General features: G+C 44.7%; 1 protein-coding gene across 3 annotated transcripts in view; it reads right to left on the reverse strand.

Annotated features, from left to right (window-relative positions):
* UCK1 (uridine-cytidine kinase 1) overlaps positions 1 to 12,869 on the reverse strand; it is a 28,080-nt gene extending 15,211 nt beyond the window's left edge. Inside the window, exons 1-2 of one of the 3 annotated variants that reach the window (XM_033960727.1) lie at positions 12,819 to 12,869; positions 10,780 to 10,939 (exon numbers count right to left, since the gene is read on the reverse strand). In XM_033960727.1, coding sequence (XP_033816618.1) covers positions 10,780 to 10,918 — 139 coding nt within the window. In that variant the 5' untranslated portion in view covers positions 10,919 to 10,939; positions 12,819 to 12,869. Of the gene's footprint in view, positions 1 to 10,779; positions 10,940 to 11,207; positions 11,336 to 11,683; positions 11,842 to 12,818 lie in introns of those variants that run through there. The other 2 variants (XM_033960725.1, XM_033960726.1) reach the window with 2 other exon arrangements.
* Positions 12,870 to 13,661: the final 792 nt, after the last annotated feature.

Raw genomic sequence — 13,661 nt, forward strand, 5'->3', positions numbered from 1 at the left:
TTTTGGAGTAGTGACATGGCCATACACAAAGGAGATGCAGTCCACTAGACACATGGAGATGGCTCTCTTGGTAACAGGAACTCCCAGTCTGTTAGGGTCGAAGGACAAGAAGAGTTGAGTGGTCGTTCTATGAAGTTTGGTGCAATCTAAGCAGTAAGCAACAGCACATTTACAGTCCAAGGTGTGTACAGCTACTTCACTAGAGTGAGCCTTGGAAAAAAGATAGGTAAAACTATAGACTGGATGAGATGAAATTCAGCGATAACTTTTGGAAGGACATTTGGATGTTATCAAAGTATACCCTATCATGGTAGAATCTTGTATAGGGTGATTCCAATACTAGAAGTTGGCTGACCCTGCATGCAGATGTAAGGGTGATGAGGAAGACTGCTTTCTACATAAGATGTTTGAGTGAAGACGTGGCTAACCTGGACTAGCCACTGTTGGAAACAGTACAGCAGCTTTACCCAAGTTTGATCTCTTTGTTAATCATTTTGAGAGAGGAGAAAATATAACACTCACAAAGTACATTATATCTTTTATTTTTCCTGACACTTTGGTGGCGAATCATATATTTTCCCATCTCCTCTTACTTGTGCATAAAAATATGTTGTCATTTTTATAGCTCCTTTTAATTGTTCCACTGTCCTTTCCTACCCTGCCAACTTCTCTTTCAGGTACTTCCCTATTTTACTAAAGTCAACACATTTTTATATGAAATCACTTTAATGAACACTGGTGCTCAAGTGGACTCCTAACATGGACATTAGATCCCAAAAGGGAGGGGCAACACAGAACCAAATGAAAACAGGATGTCTAACATGTTTAGTCTGAACGGAGTCCCTTGAAATACATCCAGGATCTCTGAACTTAATTCCAATTTTGCAAATGGGATTCTCCCAGTATAAAAAGGATGGAGTCAGTCCAGAGGAAGGCTACTAAAATGGTATGTGGTCTTCATCATAAAGCGTATAGGGACAGACTTAAAGAATCTGTATACTTTGGAGGAAAGACGGGAGAGGGGAGATATGATAGAGACGTTTAGATACCTACGTAATGGAAATGTGCATAAGTCGAGTCTCTTTCATTTGAAAGGAAACTGCAATAGAGGGCATAGGATGAAGTTAAGAGGTGAAAGGCTCCGGAGTAATCTAAGGAAATACTTTTTTACAGAAAGGGTGGTAGATGCATGGAAGTGTCTCCCGGAAGAGGTGGTGGAAACAGAGACTGTGTCTGAATTCAAGAGGGCCTGGGATAGGCACGTGGGCTCTCTCGGAGAGAGAAAGAGATAATGGTAACTGCAGATGGGCAGACTAGATGGGCCATTTGGCCTTTATCTGCCATCATGTTTCTATGTAACACCATTTGCCACTTTATTCCCACTTTTGCTCCAGATTCCTAGTACATTAATAATTTTGAGACAGCTCAACAGATTATAGCTCTGACTGTATCCCTTTTTAAGATCTCATTGAAACACTTTCCCTAACATCATCAATACCTAAATACACCTCCACCATCTGAAACATTATTCTACCTAGATTGTGAGGATTTCTGTTTGTACCTTTCCAGCTGTTTTTCATTGGTATGTTTAAATTCTACATAGTTGCATAATAAGTTTCTTCTGCTTTGTTGATGAATGAATGCAGATTTTTTTTCTCCGACCTTCTTCTTGGTTTTGCTAAGGGTGACATCAGGAACCTCCAGTCTGGCAGCCTCTGTGCTGCCTGGAGAAGGTTGGTAGGAGGCAATCCTGTAGCCACGACCTGCCAACCAGGGGATGCAATGTCCTCTCGCACCGAGTATGTCTCCAGGAGCTTCTGCACAGAAGGGAAGGGTTAGAACAGCCATTATAGTGGGAGATTTGATCATTCGGAATGTAGATACCTGGGTGGCTGGTGGACATGAGGATCACTCGATCATTTGTCTGCCTGGTGTGAAGGTGGCAGACTTCAGGTGTCCACCTAGATAAGATTTTAGACAGTGCTGAGTTGTCTGCTGTCGTGGCACATGTGGGAACCAATGTGGTAGGGAGGTTCTGGAAGCCAAATTTAGGTTCTTAGGTAGGAAGTTAAAATCCAGAACTTCCAGGGTAGCATTTTCAGAAGTGCTCCCTGTTCCATGCGCATGACCCAAGAGACAGGCAGAACTCTGGAGTCTCAATGCATGGATGAGAGAGAAGGGTTTAGATTTGTTAGGAACTGGGTGATATACTAGGGAAGGGGGAGTCTATTCATCAATGATGGGTTCCTCCTTAACCAGGGTGAAAACAGGCTGCTGGCATCAACATTTAAAATGATAGAGCAGCTCTTAGACTAGACGCTGGGGGAAGTCCAACAGTCACTCAAAAGAGCATGGTTCAGAACAAGGTCATAAAACCTCATAAAAGGGGAGACAGAGCATCCTGATAGCGAGATTGCAATACAGGCCACAGTAGACCAGGTTTCCTTAAATACAAAGCAGTCTGATTTTAAAGATTGCAAATTATCCATGCAAACTGCTGAGCAAATTGTAAATAGATATGACAAACACTGTTTGAAATATCTGTATGCAAATGTCAGAAGTCTAAGAAACAAGATGAGTTAATTAGATATAATAGGCATCTCTGAGACCTGGTGGAAGGAAGATAACCAGTGGGACACTGTCATACTGGGGTACAAACTATATCAGAGAAAGGGTGAATCAAACTGGTGGAGGCATAGCATTATATGTTAAGGAGGGCCTTGAACTGAATGGACTGCAAACTCTACAGGCGCAGAAACACACCTTGGTAGAAATTCCAGGTATAAAGGGGAAAAGGATAGTGTACTACTGCCCGCCTGTCCAGGATGAATGGATAGATGCTGAAATGTTATCAGAAATTAGGGAGGCTAACAAACTAATAATGGGTAACAATAATAATGGGTAAATATAACATCAGGGCATTTGATATAGTCCGTGGAATAAATTTATACAGGAGATCCAATACAAAAGCATTAAACTTTTAAAAAAGGAGACTATGATAACATGAGGAGAATGGTAAAAAAATTAAAATAAACTTAGAGGAGCAGCTGCAAAGTTAAAAAATTTACATCAGGTGTAGATGTAATTCAAAAAATATGATCCTGGAAGACCATACTAGATATATTCCATGTATTAAAAAAGGAGGAAGGAAGACCAAATGGCAGCTGGTTTGGTTAACAAATGAGATGAAGGAAGCTATTAGAGCTAAAAGGGAATCCTTCAGAAAGTGGAAGAAGGATCTGACTGAAAATAATTGTAAACAGCACGAGGAATGGCCTTGCAAACCCACATTAAGATCCCATGAAGGGAAAGGAGGTTTCACTAGAGGCCTGATGCATAGTGCACCCTTCAGAAATCTGGCTATGACCACTGGACCCTGGGAAATAATTCTAGTTGCACTTGTAGCCTGAGACCAGGACCCATCGAAAGACGCACCAGATCTGCGTACCAAAGCCTGCACGGCAAATTTGGAGCCACCAGAATGATCCTTCATCAATGATTTGCAGTCCTTTGCTCCTATCTACTATTCCCATCTTCCCAGGAATAGTAGATAATTCAGGACTTAAACTTCATACTACAGGACTCATTCCTGCTTGTAACCCGATTAATCTTATGTAAGCCACAATGGTTCCTAGTAGACAATTGCGGGGATATAAGAAACAATATGGTATGATATGGTATGAACCTATCATAGGCCATGGAGAAAACATGGATAAGAGCACCCTCTGCAGTCACAGCTGGCTCAGATCTTTGGCTGAAGAACCTGTCTGCTTTCTTGTTCTTCGCCATTGCCATGAGGTCGAATCCCAGCTGACCCCAGCAAAGAACAATGGTTTGGAAGGCTGATGGCGTCCACTTGCCCAGATCTGCCAGCTGAGGAAATCGGCTTAGACTTAGGCACTGCCACATGCACCACTGAGAGGAGTGGACAGAAGATGACGTTCTACCCAGCTGAATAGTAAGCGGGCTTCCAGACACAGATGGGCACTCTTGGTGACCCCTTGGCAATGACATAGGCCACCACCGTAGCATTGTCTGAGAAGACTCAGACTGCCTGGACTTCCAGAGTCTTCTGACTTTTAAGGACCCCCCTCCCAATTTTTCCCCATAGGCCTTACTCACTGTGCAATGCGCTTCTGTGCTAGAGCTGCATAAGGTAACCTCTGATCAAAGGGGAGAGAAGATTTCTGCCTCAGACAAGCCTGAAGTCGAACAGATGGCTTGTTTCTTTGGACTGACGTCCAGTTCTTGATATGGAACTGGACCCTCAGACTCCCATTGGAACCGCACAATGTTGTTGGAAGAGGAATGCAGTTGGCATTGATCTTACATAAAACCATCATGGAACCTCTCAGTATGCGCACAAGCGCACCACGAACAAAACCTGGGGTGAGCTGCTCAAGACCACTGCAGATGAACCTGGGGTGAGATTATTCCCAAGGGTACAGACTCTGAGCTCTGAGAACTGCTAATGCAAACTGGCTCTCCTTCTTTCATGAGCCCTCATCCTCAGCGACTTCAACATCTGTGTCAACGACCCCTCCAACTCCTCTGCTTCCCAGTTCCTCGCTCTAACATCCTCATTCAATCTCCAGCTATGCTTCACCACCCCTACACACCAAAATGGATGCTGTCTGGAGCCAATCCTTTCCTTCAACTGCTCGACCACTAAATTCTCCAGTACCAGCCTTCCCCTCTCTGACCAACATCTGCTAACGTTCACAATTCATCAACTCACCCCTCAGACCCAGCCAATCATCACCAACACGTTCAGGAACTTTCAGGCTATTAACCCTGGAGCCCTCTCTGCCGCTTTTTCATCCCTCTCCTCAACTATTATATCACATAAGATTATCAACGAAGCCATCCTCTCCTATACTACCATTCTCTCTTCTGCTCTAGATACCCTCGCTCCTTCAATTTCATGCCCTGTTAGGCATGCCAAACCCCATCCCTGACTGACCCCCTGCATCCGCCACCTGCGCTCCTGTCTGAATGTCTCTGGCTTAAATCCCGTGCGCACAATGACTTCATACACTTCAAATTCATGCTGATATCATTCAAGTCTGCCCTCTTGCTTGTCAAACAAGACTATACCCACTTAACCACCTCTCTTAGTTCCAACCCTTGCCGTCTCTTTACTACACTAAACTCTCTACTCAAAGCACCCTCACCTCCTCTTCCCCCTTCAATTTCTCCCCAGACTTTGGCAGAGTTCTACAATAAGATCTATAAGATTCACTTTGAGCTCTCAAACAGGCTGCCTCTCCTGCCCCTTCCTTCATCTCTCCAATCTGCTAACCTCCCAACACCTGCAACCCTCTCCTCCTTCTCCTAGACCACTGAAGAGGAAACCGCACATCTTCTCTCATCCTCCAAGCCTACTACCTGTTCCTCTGATCTGAGTCCCTCTCACCAACTCAGCTCTCTCTCTCCTGCTGTCATCCCTCCCATATGTCACATCCTCAACCTATCGCTCTCCACTGTGACTGTCCATGCCTTCAAACACACCGCTGTCGTACCCCTCCTCATAAACTCCTCACTAGACCCCTGCATGCCCCTCCAACTATCGCCCCATCTCTCTCCTCCCCTTCTTATCCAAGTTACTTGAATGTGTTGTTCATTGCCATTGCCTGGACTTCTCATCACAAGCTATTCTTGATTCACTTCAGTCAGGCTTTTGCCTGCTGCATTCCACAGAAACCATCCTTACTAAAGTTTCCAATGACCTGTTCCTGGCTAGATCCAAAGGCCTCTACTCTATCCTCATCCTTCTCGATCTGCTACTTTTGAAACTTGACCACTGCCTGTTCCTTGAACACGCTGTCCTCGCTGGGATTCCAGGGTTCTGCTCTCTTGGTTTTCTTCCTCTATCCCCCATTGCACCTTCATTGTATGCAATGGTGGTTCTTCTTCCACAGCCATCCCGTAATCAATTGGTGTACCTCAAGGCTCTGTCCTGGGACCACTCCTTTTCTCAATCTAAACCTGCACACTTGGAGCGCCGATCTCCTCCCATGATTTCTAGTATCACCTATATGCTCAATGACTTCCAGATCTACCTTTCCACACCGGACATCTTACTGCAACCCAGACCTAAGTCTCAGCCTGTCTGTCCAACATTGCTGCCTGAATGTCTCACCAACATCTAAAACTGAATATAGCTAAAAGGGAACTGCTCGTCTCTCTGTCTAAACTCACCTCCCCACTTCCCATGTTCTCTGTCTCTGTGGACAACACACTCATCCTTGACTCCTCTGCCCAGATACAACAAATCACTAAAACTTGCCGCTTCTTCCTCTATATTACCAAAATCCAACCTTTCCTCTCTGAGCACACTACCAAAACCCTTATCCACGCCCTCATCACCTCACACTTAGATTACTGCAACTTGCTAGTCTTAGGTCTTCCACTTTGCCATATTTCTCCCCTTCAATCCATCCAGAATCTGGCTGCATGACTCATATTCCATGAGAGCCACTATACTCACATTACCCCTCTCCTAAAATCACTTTATTGGCTTCCCATCTGTTTCTGAATACAATTCAAACTCCTCTTACTGTACTACAAATGCATTCACACAGCTGGTCCTCGTTATACGTATCTCTTCACTTCTCTCCCCACATGTGCTCCCCACCACCATGTGCTCCTTTCTGTGCTCTTCTCTTCCTCTGCCAACTCCAGACTGCTCCTTTCTGTGCTCTTCTCTTCCTCTGCCAACTCCAGACTGTCCTTTCTATCTTGCTGTGCCGTATGCCTGGAACAAACTGCCTGAATCCCTACAGAAGGCTCAGTCTCTGACAGTGTTCAAGCCCAAGTTAAAAGCTCACCTCTTTGAGACTGCTTTCAACTCTTAACTCTTCTCACCTTGGGTTCTGCAACCCCAACCCTCTATGTCATGTCTATCCAAGTTGGATTGTAAGCTCTTCTGAGAAGGGACTGTTTATTTAATGTAAAAATGTACAGCACTGTGCTATAGAAGTGTTAAATAGTAGTACTGTAGTAACTGAATCATGTGAGGCATGTGCCTGTGGAATACAGACCTCAGCAAGGAGAGTCTGTATCTTCTCACAGCCAGAGATGCTCCAGGGTGATGAATCCTCTGCAGCACCGAAAGCCCCCAAACGAATAATTTAAAAACCCTGAAAATAAAGATTAAACGAGAAGAACATATAGGCTCCCTACTCCTCGTTTGTAAAGAGTAAAACTGAGAGGGTGGAGCTCATGCCAGAGTGATGAGAGGTGGAACATAAGAACATAAGAATAACCTTACAGGGTCAGACCAACGGTCCATCAAGCCCAGTAGCCTGGTGTTGAGAAGGAATATATCTATCAAAACCATGAAATTTCATATAACAAGAAAAATAGAAATTGTAATTGAGAACTCTATTTGCCAACATAGAATTCTGTTAAAGGCGTCGCCCAAATTTATCCATAGTGCCCCCTCCCATCCTGGTGGCACTGAGGCATACACTTTAGATGGAGTAGACTTTTTCAAAGTTGACTCAACTACCAAGGATTGGTGCTGAAGTTGGGGTTTATCAAAACCTGGAGAAGAGGTTATTGGATATAAAGAGTCCAATTTTCTGGGAACTTCAGCAATGGTTAGAGAAGTCTCCCAATTCTTATGAAGAGTTTCTTTATGTATACCATGCAATGGTAATTGAAGAAGCTCTTTCGAGGCTGATCATAATCCAAGTTTCTAGAAATTCAGCACAAAAGGCAGAATCAGCTTCAAGCTTGAGGGACATGTCCTTGCCTAGCTTGACAAATAAATCTAGTGAAGGAAAGTCTCTCAATAGGTGATTTAGCTCTGGGAGGAGACCTGTGTGGAAAGTGTTCCAAGGGAGTGTTGCAAGCTTCAGTAGAAGAGTCAGATAAAGATACATCTGAATCAGATTTTAAATCAGAATCAAAAACTGGTTTGGGCGATGGAGAGTGTTGAGACCAATGCATGCATGAGGACCGGTACTGATATGATGACGAGGAGGAATGCTTCGAAGCTCTCTTGTGCTTAGAAACTCGTGCAGGAGAACAATGATTCCTCTTGGAAGAACATTTGCCAGATTGAGAACGTCGAGGAGAAGAGGATGATCGATGATGCTTCGATGAACTAGTGTGGATGCCTCAATGGAAAATAGGATCGGTGAGATGATCAATGATGAGGCATGGAACTGTGATGATGCTGCACCAGAGAGCCAGTGTCAGTATCGCAAGACCTCACTGCTGTATGCTCAGGTTGGGCTGGTACTGAGGGAATCGATGTCAAGGTCATGAGGCGAAACATATCCCAAAATTCTAAATGGAAAAGCGCATCAAGCTTCTCCCGAAAGGAAAGCACCGGTACCTGTGGCTTAGCTGCTGGTAGCATCAATGCCACGGGCTTGCCTCGGAGAGGGTGACTGTGACCAGGATGCACCCCTCGATGCAGGAGAGGGCAGTTGCAACAGAGGCTTTCACTTGATCGGCATCAAGGGACTCGATACATCAGTGATCTTCGATGCCTTTTGGGAAGCTGGTGGCTTTTTAGCCAGCTTATTAGGAGGAGCGATGTCCTCTGATACCAGTGTCGATGTCGACGCCTTTGATGTCGATGGTTTGGCGATGTCCATGGTGGCACCAAATAACTTTTCTTGCTGAACTTTGCAGCTCTTGATAGATTGTTTTCGAAGAGAAGAACAACGCATACAGGAGTCGACACAGTGTTCTGGGCTAAGACACTGCAAACACCAAGAATGGGGTCTGTAAGTGAAATTGGCCGTTGACACCTGCCGCACTTCTTAAAACCGGTTAACAGACGGGACACAATGAGAAAACTGCCTCAGCAAAATTAAACTCAATGGCTGAGGTAGAAAAAAGAGGCCCCACCGGCCGAATGTCTGCGAAGCAAAAAAAAAAAAAAAAAAATTCCCTCTTTCTGGGTTGTTGTTTTTTTTTTTTTTTAAGAGAAAAGGAAGAAAGAAAGTAAAAACTAAATAAATATTAAATAAAAAATAAATGCAGGAGTGGGAAGGTAAAAGGCAAAAAATTTTGAACAACGTTCAGAAACACACAACTTCTTAGCTCCACAGAAAACTAAGAACTGAGGAGCCGTGTGCCTACGTCTACATCGGGTGGGAAAACACTCGTGCATGCGTGGTGCGGGCAGTTCGCAAACTTTCTTAAGTTCTTAAAGTGGCAATACACTTTTAAACCTGTCCGTACCGGAGCTATGTGGATGACAACACCCACATGTGAGAATATTCTGCCTGCTTGTCCTAGGATAAAGAAGATTATCAAGGTAAGTGCCTAATCTTACCAAAGTCAACAATGAGATTTACAAGATATCGCTATTTGTCAAAGATATGATAGGCACAGTAACAATCCAAAACTATCCTTACCAATTTGGATATGCAAGCTAAACCTGGATGGGGAGGGTTATGGAATCATTCAGATTACTTTTAAATGGGCAAATCAACACCTAACGTAACTTGGAATAAAAATGTTGGCAATTAGAGCAAATTTTTCCCATTATAACTACAGCCAGTTTTGCATCAATAGCCTGCATTTATCCTTATAAAGATGGGTCAGATTGCCACTGTTAAAGCAACAGCCCTTCTAAACTTTTGTTACTTTTTCAGATGGTTCCTATAACTGCAGCGGATAAAATACTAAAGATGATCACTAAAAGAATATTCTGCATCCTTTGGAATTACCATATACCCAGGATACCAAAGAAAGTACTTTTCCAAATAAAATGTGAGGGTGGAATAGGAGTCTCCAGTTTAAGATCATTCTAGAAGCAGCACAACTCAGAGTAGCAAATGAACATTACGCCTGCCCTCCAAATAATGGGAAAACATAGAGCAGGAAATTCAGATGCAAATACATTACCTAATATGGCTCAAGCATCTTATTTAGAATCCATATATGGTTGCTAATATAATATTCCACTTGCTGCCAGATAAATATTCCAGCAGGGAATTTAGCCCAGGAGTAGGACACTTTTTAAGGAGTGGAGTGCTATTAACATCTAGATGACCCTGGATAGTACCTACAGGTGGAAGTAGGGGCAAAAAGGGACTTTTTGAAGGATGTGGTAGGAATGACTGGTAGCTGGTGATTAATGCTTATTAATGAGGTTCTTCTCTGAGATCTTTTTGCTATTTCATATCCCCCCACCAAAAACAACTAGCCATTAACATCAGATATTCAATCACGTATTGTATTATTGCTTAGTATGCTGAGGTTACCCAGCCATGGAGAAGGATCTCCCTCCCTACATTGATTCTTCTGGGGAATCTAATATATTTTCTCAAGTGTCCCGTAAATTTTTTGATGCCGCAGCCAGAAGGCATTCGGAAGTTTGTGATGTCGAGATGCTGATGTCACACGCATGTGTGATGTCATCACCTTGATGTCCACGGATGCGCAGAGACCCTGAGCCTGTCACTTTACCAGAGGGGAGGTGCGGGGAGAGGAGGAGAGACGCCAGCACCGGCTGGCTGTGAGAGGCACATCCTGTAAGCACTCAGCCGGCTCCTCTCCTCTTTGCCGGTGTCTTGCAGAACCTCTGGAATCTGCCACGGCACACAGTTTGCGATACACTGAAGTAGCCTAATGGTTTGAACAGTAGGTTGAGAACCAGGAAAGCCAGATTCAAATCCTATTGCAGTTTCTTGTCATCTTGGGCAAGTTACTTACACACCTCCCCCCCTTCTCCACTGCCTCAATGGTAAACTCTATGTGGACAGGAAAATATCTCCCCAAATGCTCAGAAACAGGTGCAGACAAATGTACCTGGGTGGTCAAAGTTGTACTGTCCCTTTAAGGCTTTTGCCTTCTGTTCAGCTGTCAGCACCTTGTAGAAGCGGTCCTGGCTAAGGATGACCACCTTCTGTTGGCGCTGCTCCACCTCATTTTGTCCCAAGAGCTCCATGATCTTTTCACATACTGTTGACTGGAAGATAAATCCACATGAGTCAATGAACAAGAGAAAGTAAGTACATTACAGTACATTGCTCAACAGCTATTTGTGGCTAAAGCAAATTGAAAAGTCAGAGCATTAAAAAAAATGTAAAAAGCAAGAAAAATTCAGCAGTGCTGCACTGACTGTTCTCTCCTGGGACTCAGATGGGTGCTCTGCCAGGGTGTGTGTAATAAACTGTCTCATAGACAACGAGGATCTCAGAAACATGCAGCAAGGGGCAAGCAGAGCTGAAACTCACACTTCAAGACTGTGCAGAACAGGAATGCAATTTCAGGCTCCTGACAGAGATTAGGGCTGCAACCCTGGTGGATGAGCATGAGTAAATATTTGTGGCCCTTGTTTCTGCAGTCACCCCTAGAGTCCAAAAAACTAAGCACAGAGACAGAGTGAATGAGTTGGGTTAGTTAGAGCAACAGGATGCAAACTAGGGAAGCCGGAGCTCAAATCTCACTGTTCTTGTGATATTGGGCGGAACACTTAGCTTTCCACTGCCCCAGGTACCAACTTAGAATGTAAGCCCTCTGGGACAGGGACATAAAACTACCCGACTGCAAAGTACTCTGAGCAAGGCTTTGGAAGGCGATTATACTGAAATCAAGCACTCCACCCATCACAGCTCTGGTACGATCTTGCCTACATGCAGCAAAATCTCGTGACAAACTGGGCCATCCGAGTTCCGAAGGGTGCGTTGCCAAAGACTGGGCCACTTCTCACCTTGCCGCTGGCTGTACCCCCACTCACTCCGATCAGGAAAGGCCGCTGGTGGGGCCGCTCTGCCTCGGCGTGTCTCCCTGCGGAGGCCATGGCAGGTCCCAGAGCTACACTGTTCCTACCCAGCGCACGGACTGCTACTCCCAGCAGCCCCTGCGTCGCCGCACCTTACTAGGCAGCGCCTCTGCGCTCCAAGGCTCGCTGGGTAAGGTAGTTTTACTTAGCTGACTGCTCGAAGACATGCGCACATCCATGATAGAAGAGCGGCTCTCCTCCTGGTGTCAAACATTAATAATTAATAACTATATATATATATTAATTTTTTTAACTTATGAACGACAGAAAAATTCCTGCACATCTCTATTTCTTCCCTGAGATCACAGCCTGCTCAGTTGCCGCACAACCCATTTCCCCTATTGACATCTGTCAGCCCATACACTGCCTGACATGTCCATGGGTTAGTTTTTTACATTCCAACACTAGGGGCAGATGCACAAAACTCGGGCACTATATAGCTACAGCACTAGACACACCACCATTCTGATTTTAGCAATGATTGCCAATGACATGCAATTCATAAGTTGCTTTTGAGCCTTGGGCACTAAAGCAGTCAAGAACAAGAGAATGGCACAGGGACAAATTTGTTCCCGTCCCCACAGGAACTCAATTTCCCTGTCCTGTTCCTGTGAGTTTTATCACTGTCCCTGTCCCATTCCTGTAAGCTCTGCCTTAACTGCACAAGTCTCGAACACTTATGATTTTAAAATGTTTGAGGCTTATGCAGATGAGGACGGAGCTTGCAGGAATGGGACAGGAAAAGAACTCTCCGGGATGGGAAAATAAGTTCCCGCAGAGAAGGGGGAAAATTTGTCCCCATGTCATTCTCTAGTCGGAACTTCCTAATATATGCCCACAAGAACCGTATGTAACACAGATTTTGTGAGCATATCCGGGAAACCGGACCCCGCCTTCATAAGAAAAAAAAACAAACAAAGCCCTGATGGTCCAGCGGATACCTAGACCCTCCCTAAACCTAGTGGTCTACTGGCCTGGTCGCGCACTCCAGCTCAATAATTCTCCTCTGACTCCTCCCCCAAATATGTGCCAGGACTTGCCGAGGACCCCTTCTGCCCCATACCTTTCTTGTAGAAGCAGCATCAGTAGGAAGGATGCCTACTCTCTCCTCAAGGCCCCTCTTCAAAATGGCAGCACTCTGCCCCCTAACACGTGCATCCTGAGATACACTGCAAGGGGCCAAAACACCATATAAGCCAAGGAGTGTTTATTACTCTGTCTTCATGAGAACTATGGCCAAGTCACAGGATCAGTGTCCCTGAATGAGGTAACTCTACAGTTGTCTGCCTCCTATTATAGAATTCTAAAGGCCCAGCCACAGACCTGCTGTAAATGTTGGGACTAAAATGCAGCAAGGGTTCATGTAATTTACAGTATTCTCTCTCACTGGAGTGGCAGTGCAGCATAGCACAGCCCATGATTTATCCATGTGAGCACCCCATTTGTATTTTTGAACTATTAATTACATGGACCCTTAACAGAATCCTGCACAACTGTTTTGCTACTGCTTATCTACAAGAGTGCAGGTATTTTGTACATTTGACCGAGCGAGAGAGTCGATGGTTCGGGAACCGGTATACCTGGAGGATACCGTGCAGGAAGATAGAGGGGAAGACTCACCGGATCACAGGCAAGACAGATCAAAAGGGACACAAGAGGGAAGGAAATGCAAGAAAGGAACAGGCCGCAAACTCAAGTGTATGTACACGAACGCAAGGAGCCTAAGAAATAAGATGGATGAATTAGAAGCTATGGCATAAAAAGATAACATGGACGTCATCGACATCACGGAAACATGGTGGACTGAGGAAAATGTCTGGGACACTTTGCTACCAGGATACAAACTATATCAGAGAGACAGAGTGGCTCAAAAAGGTGGAGGCATTGCCATATACGTCAAAGAGGG

This window comes from Geotrypetes seraphini, chromosome 10 (genome assembly GCF_902459505.1).
Source record: "Geotrypetes seraphini chromosome 10, aGeoSer1.1, whole genome shotgun sequence".
In the NCBI taxonomy this organism is placed as follows: Eukaryota; Metazoa; Chordata; class Amphibia; order Gymnophiona; family Dermophiidae; genus Geotrypetes; species Geotrypetes seraphini.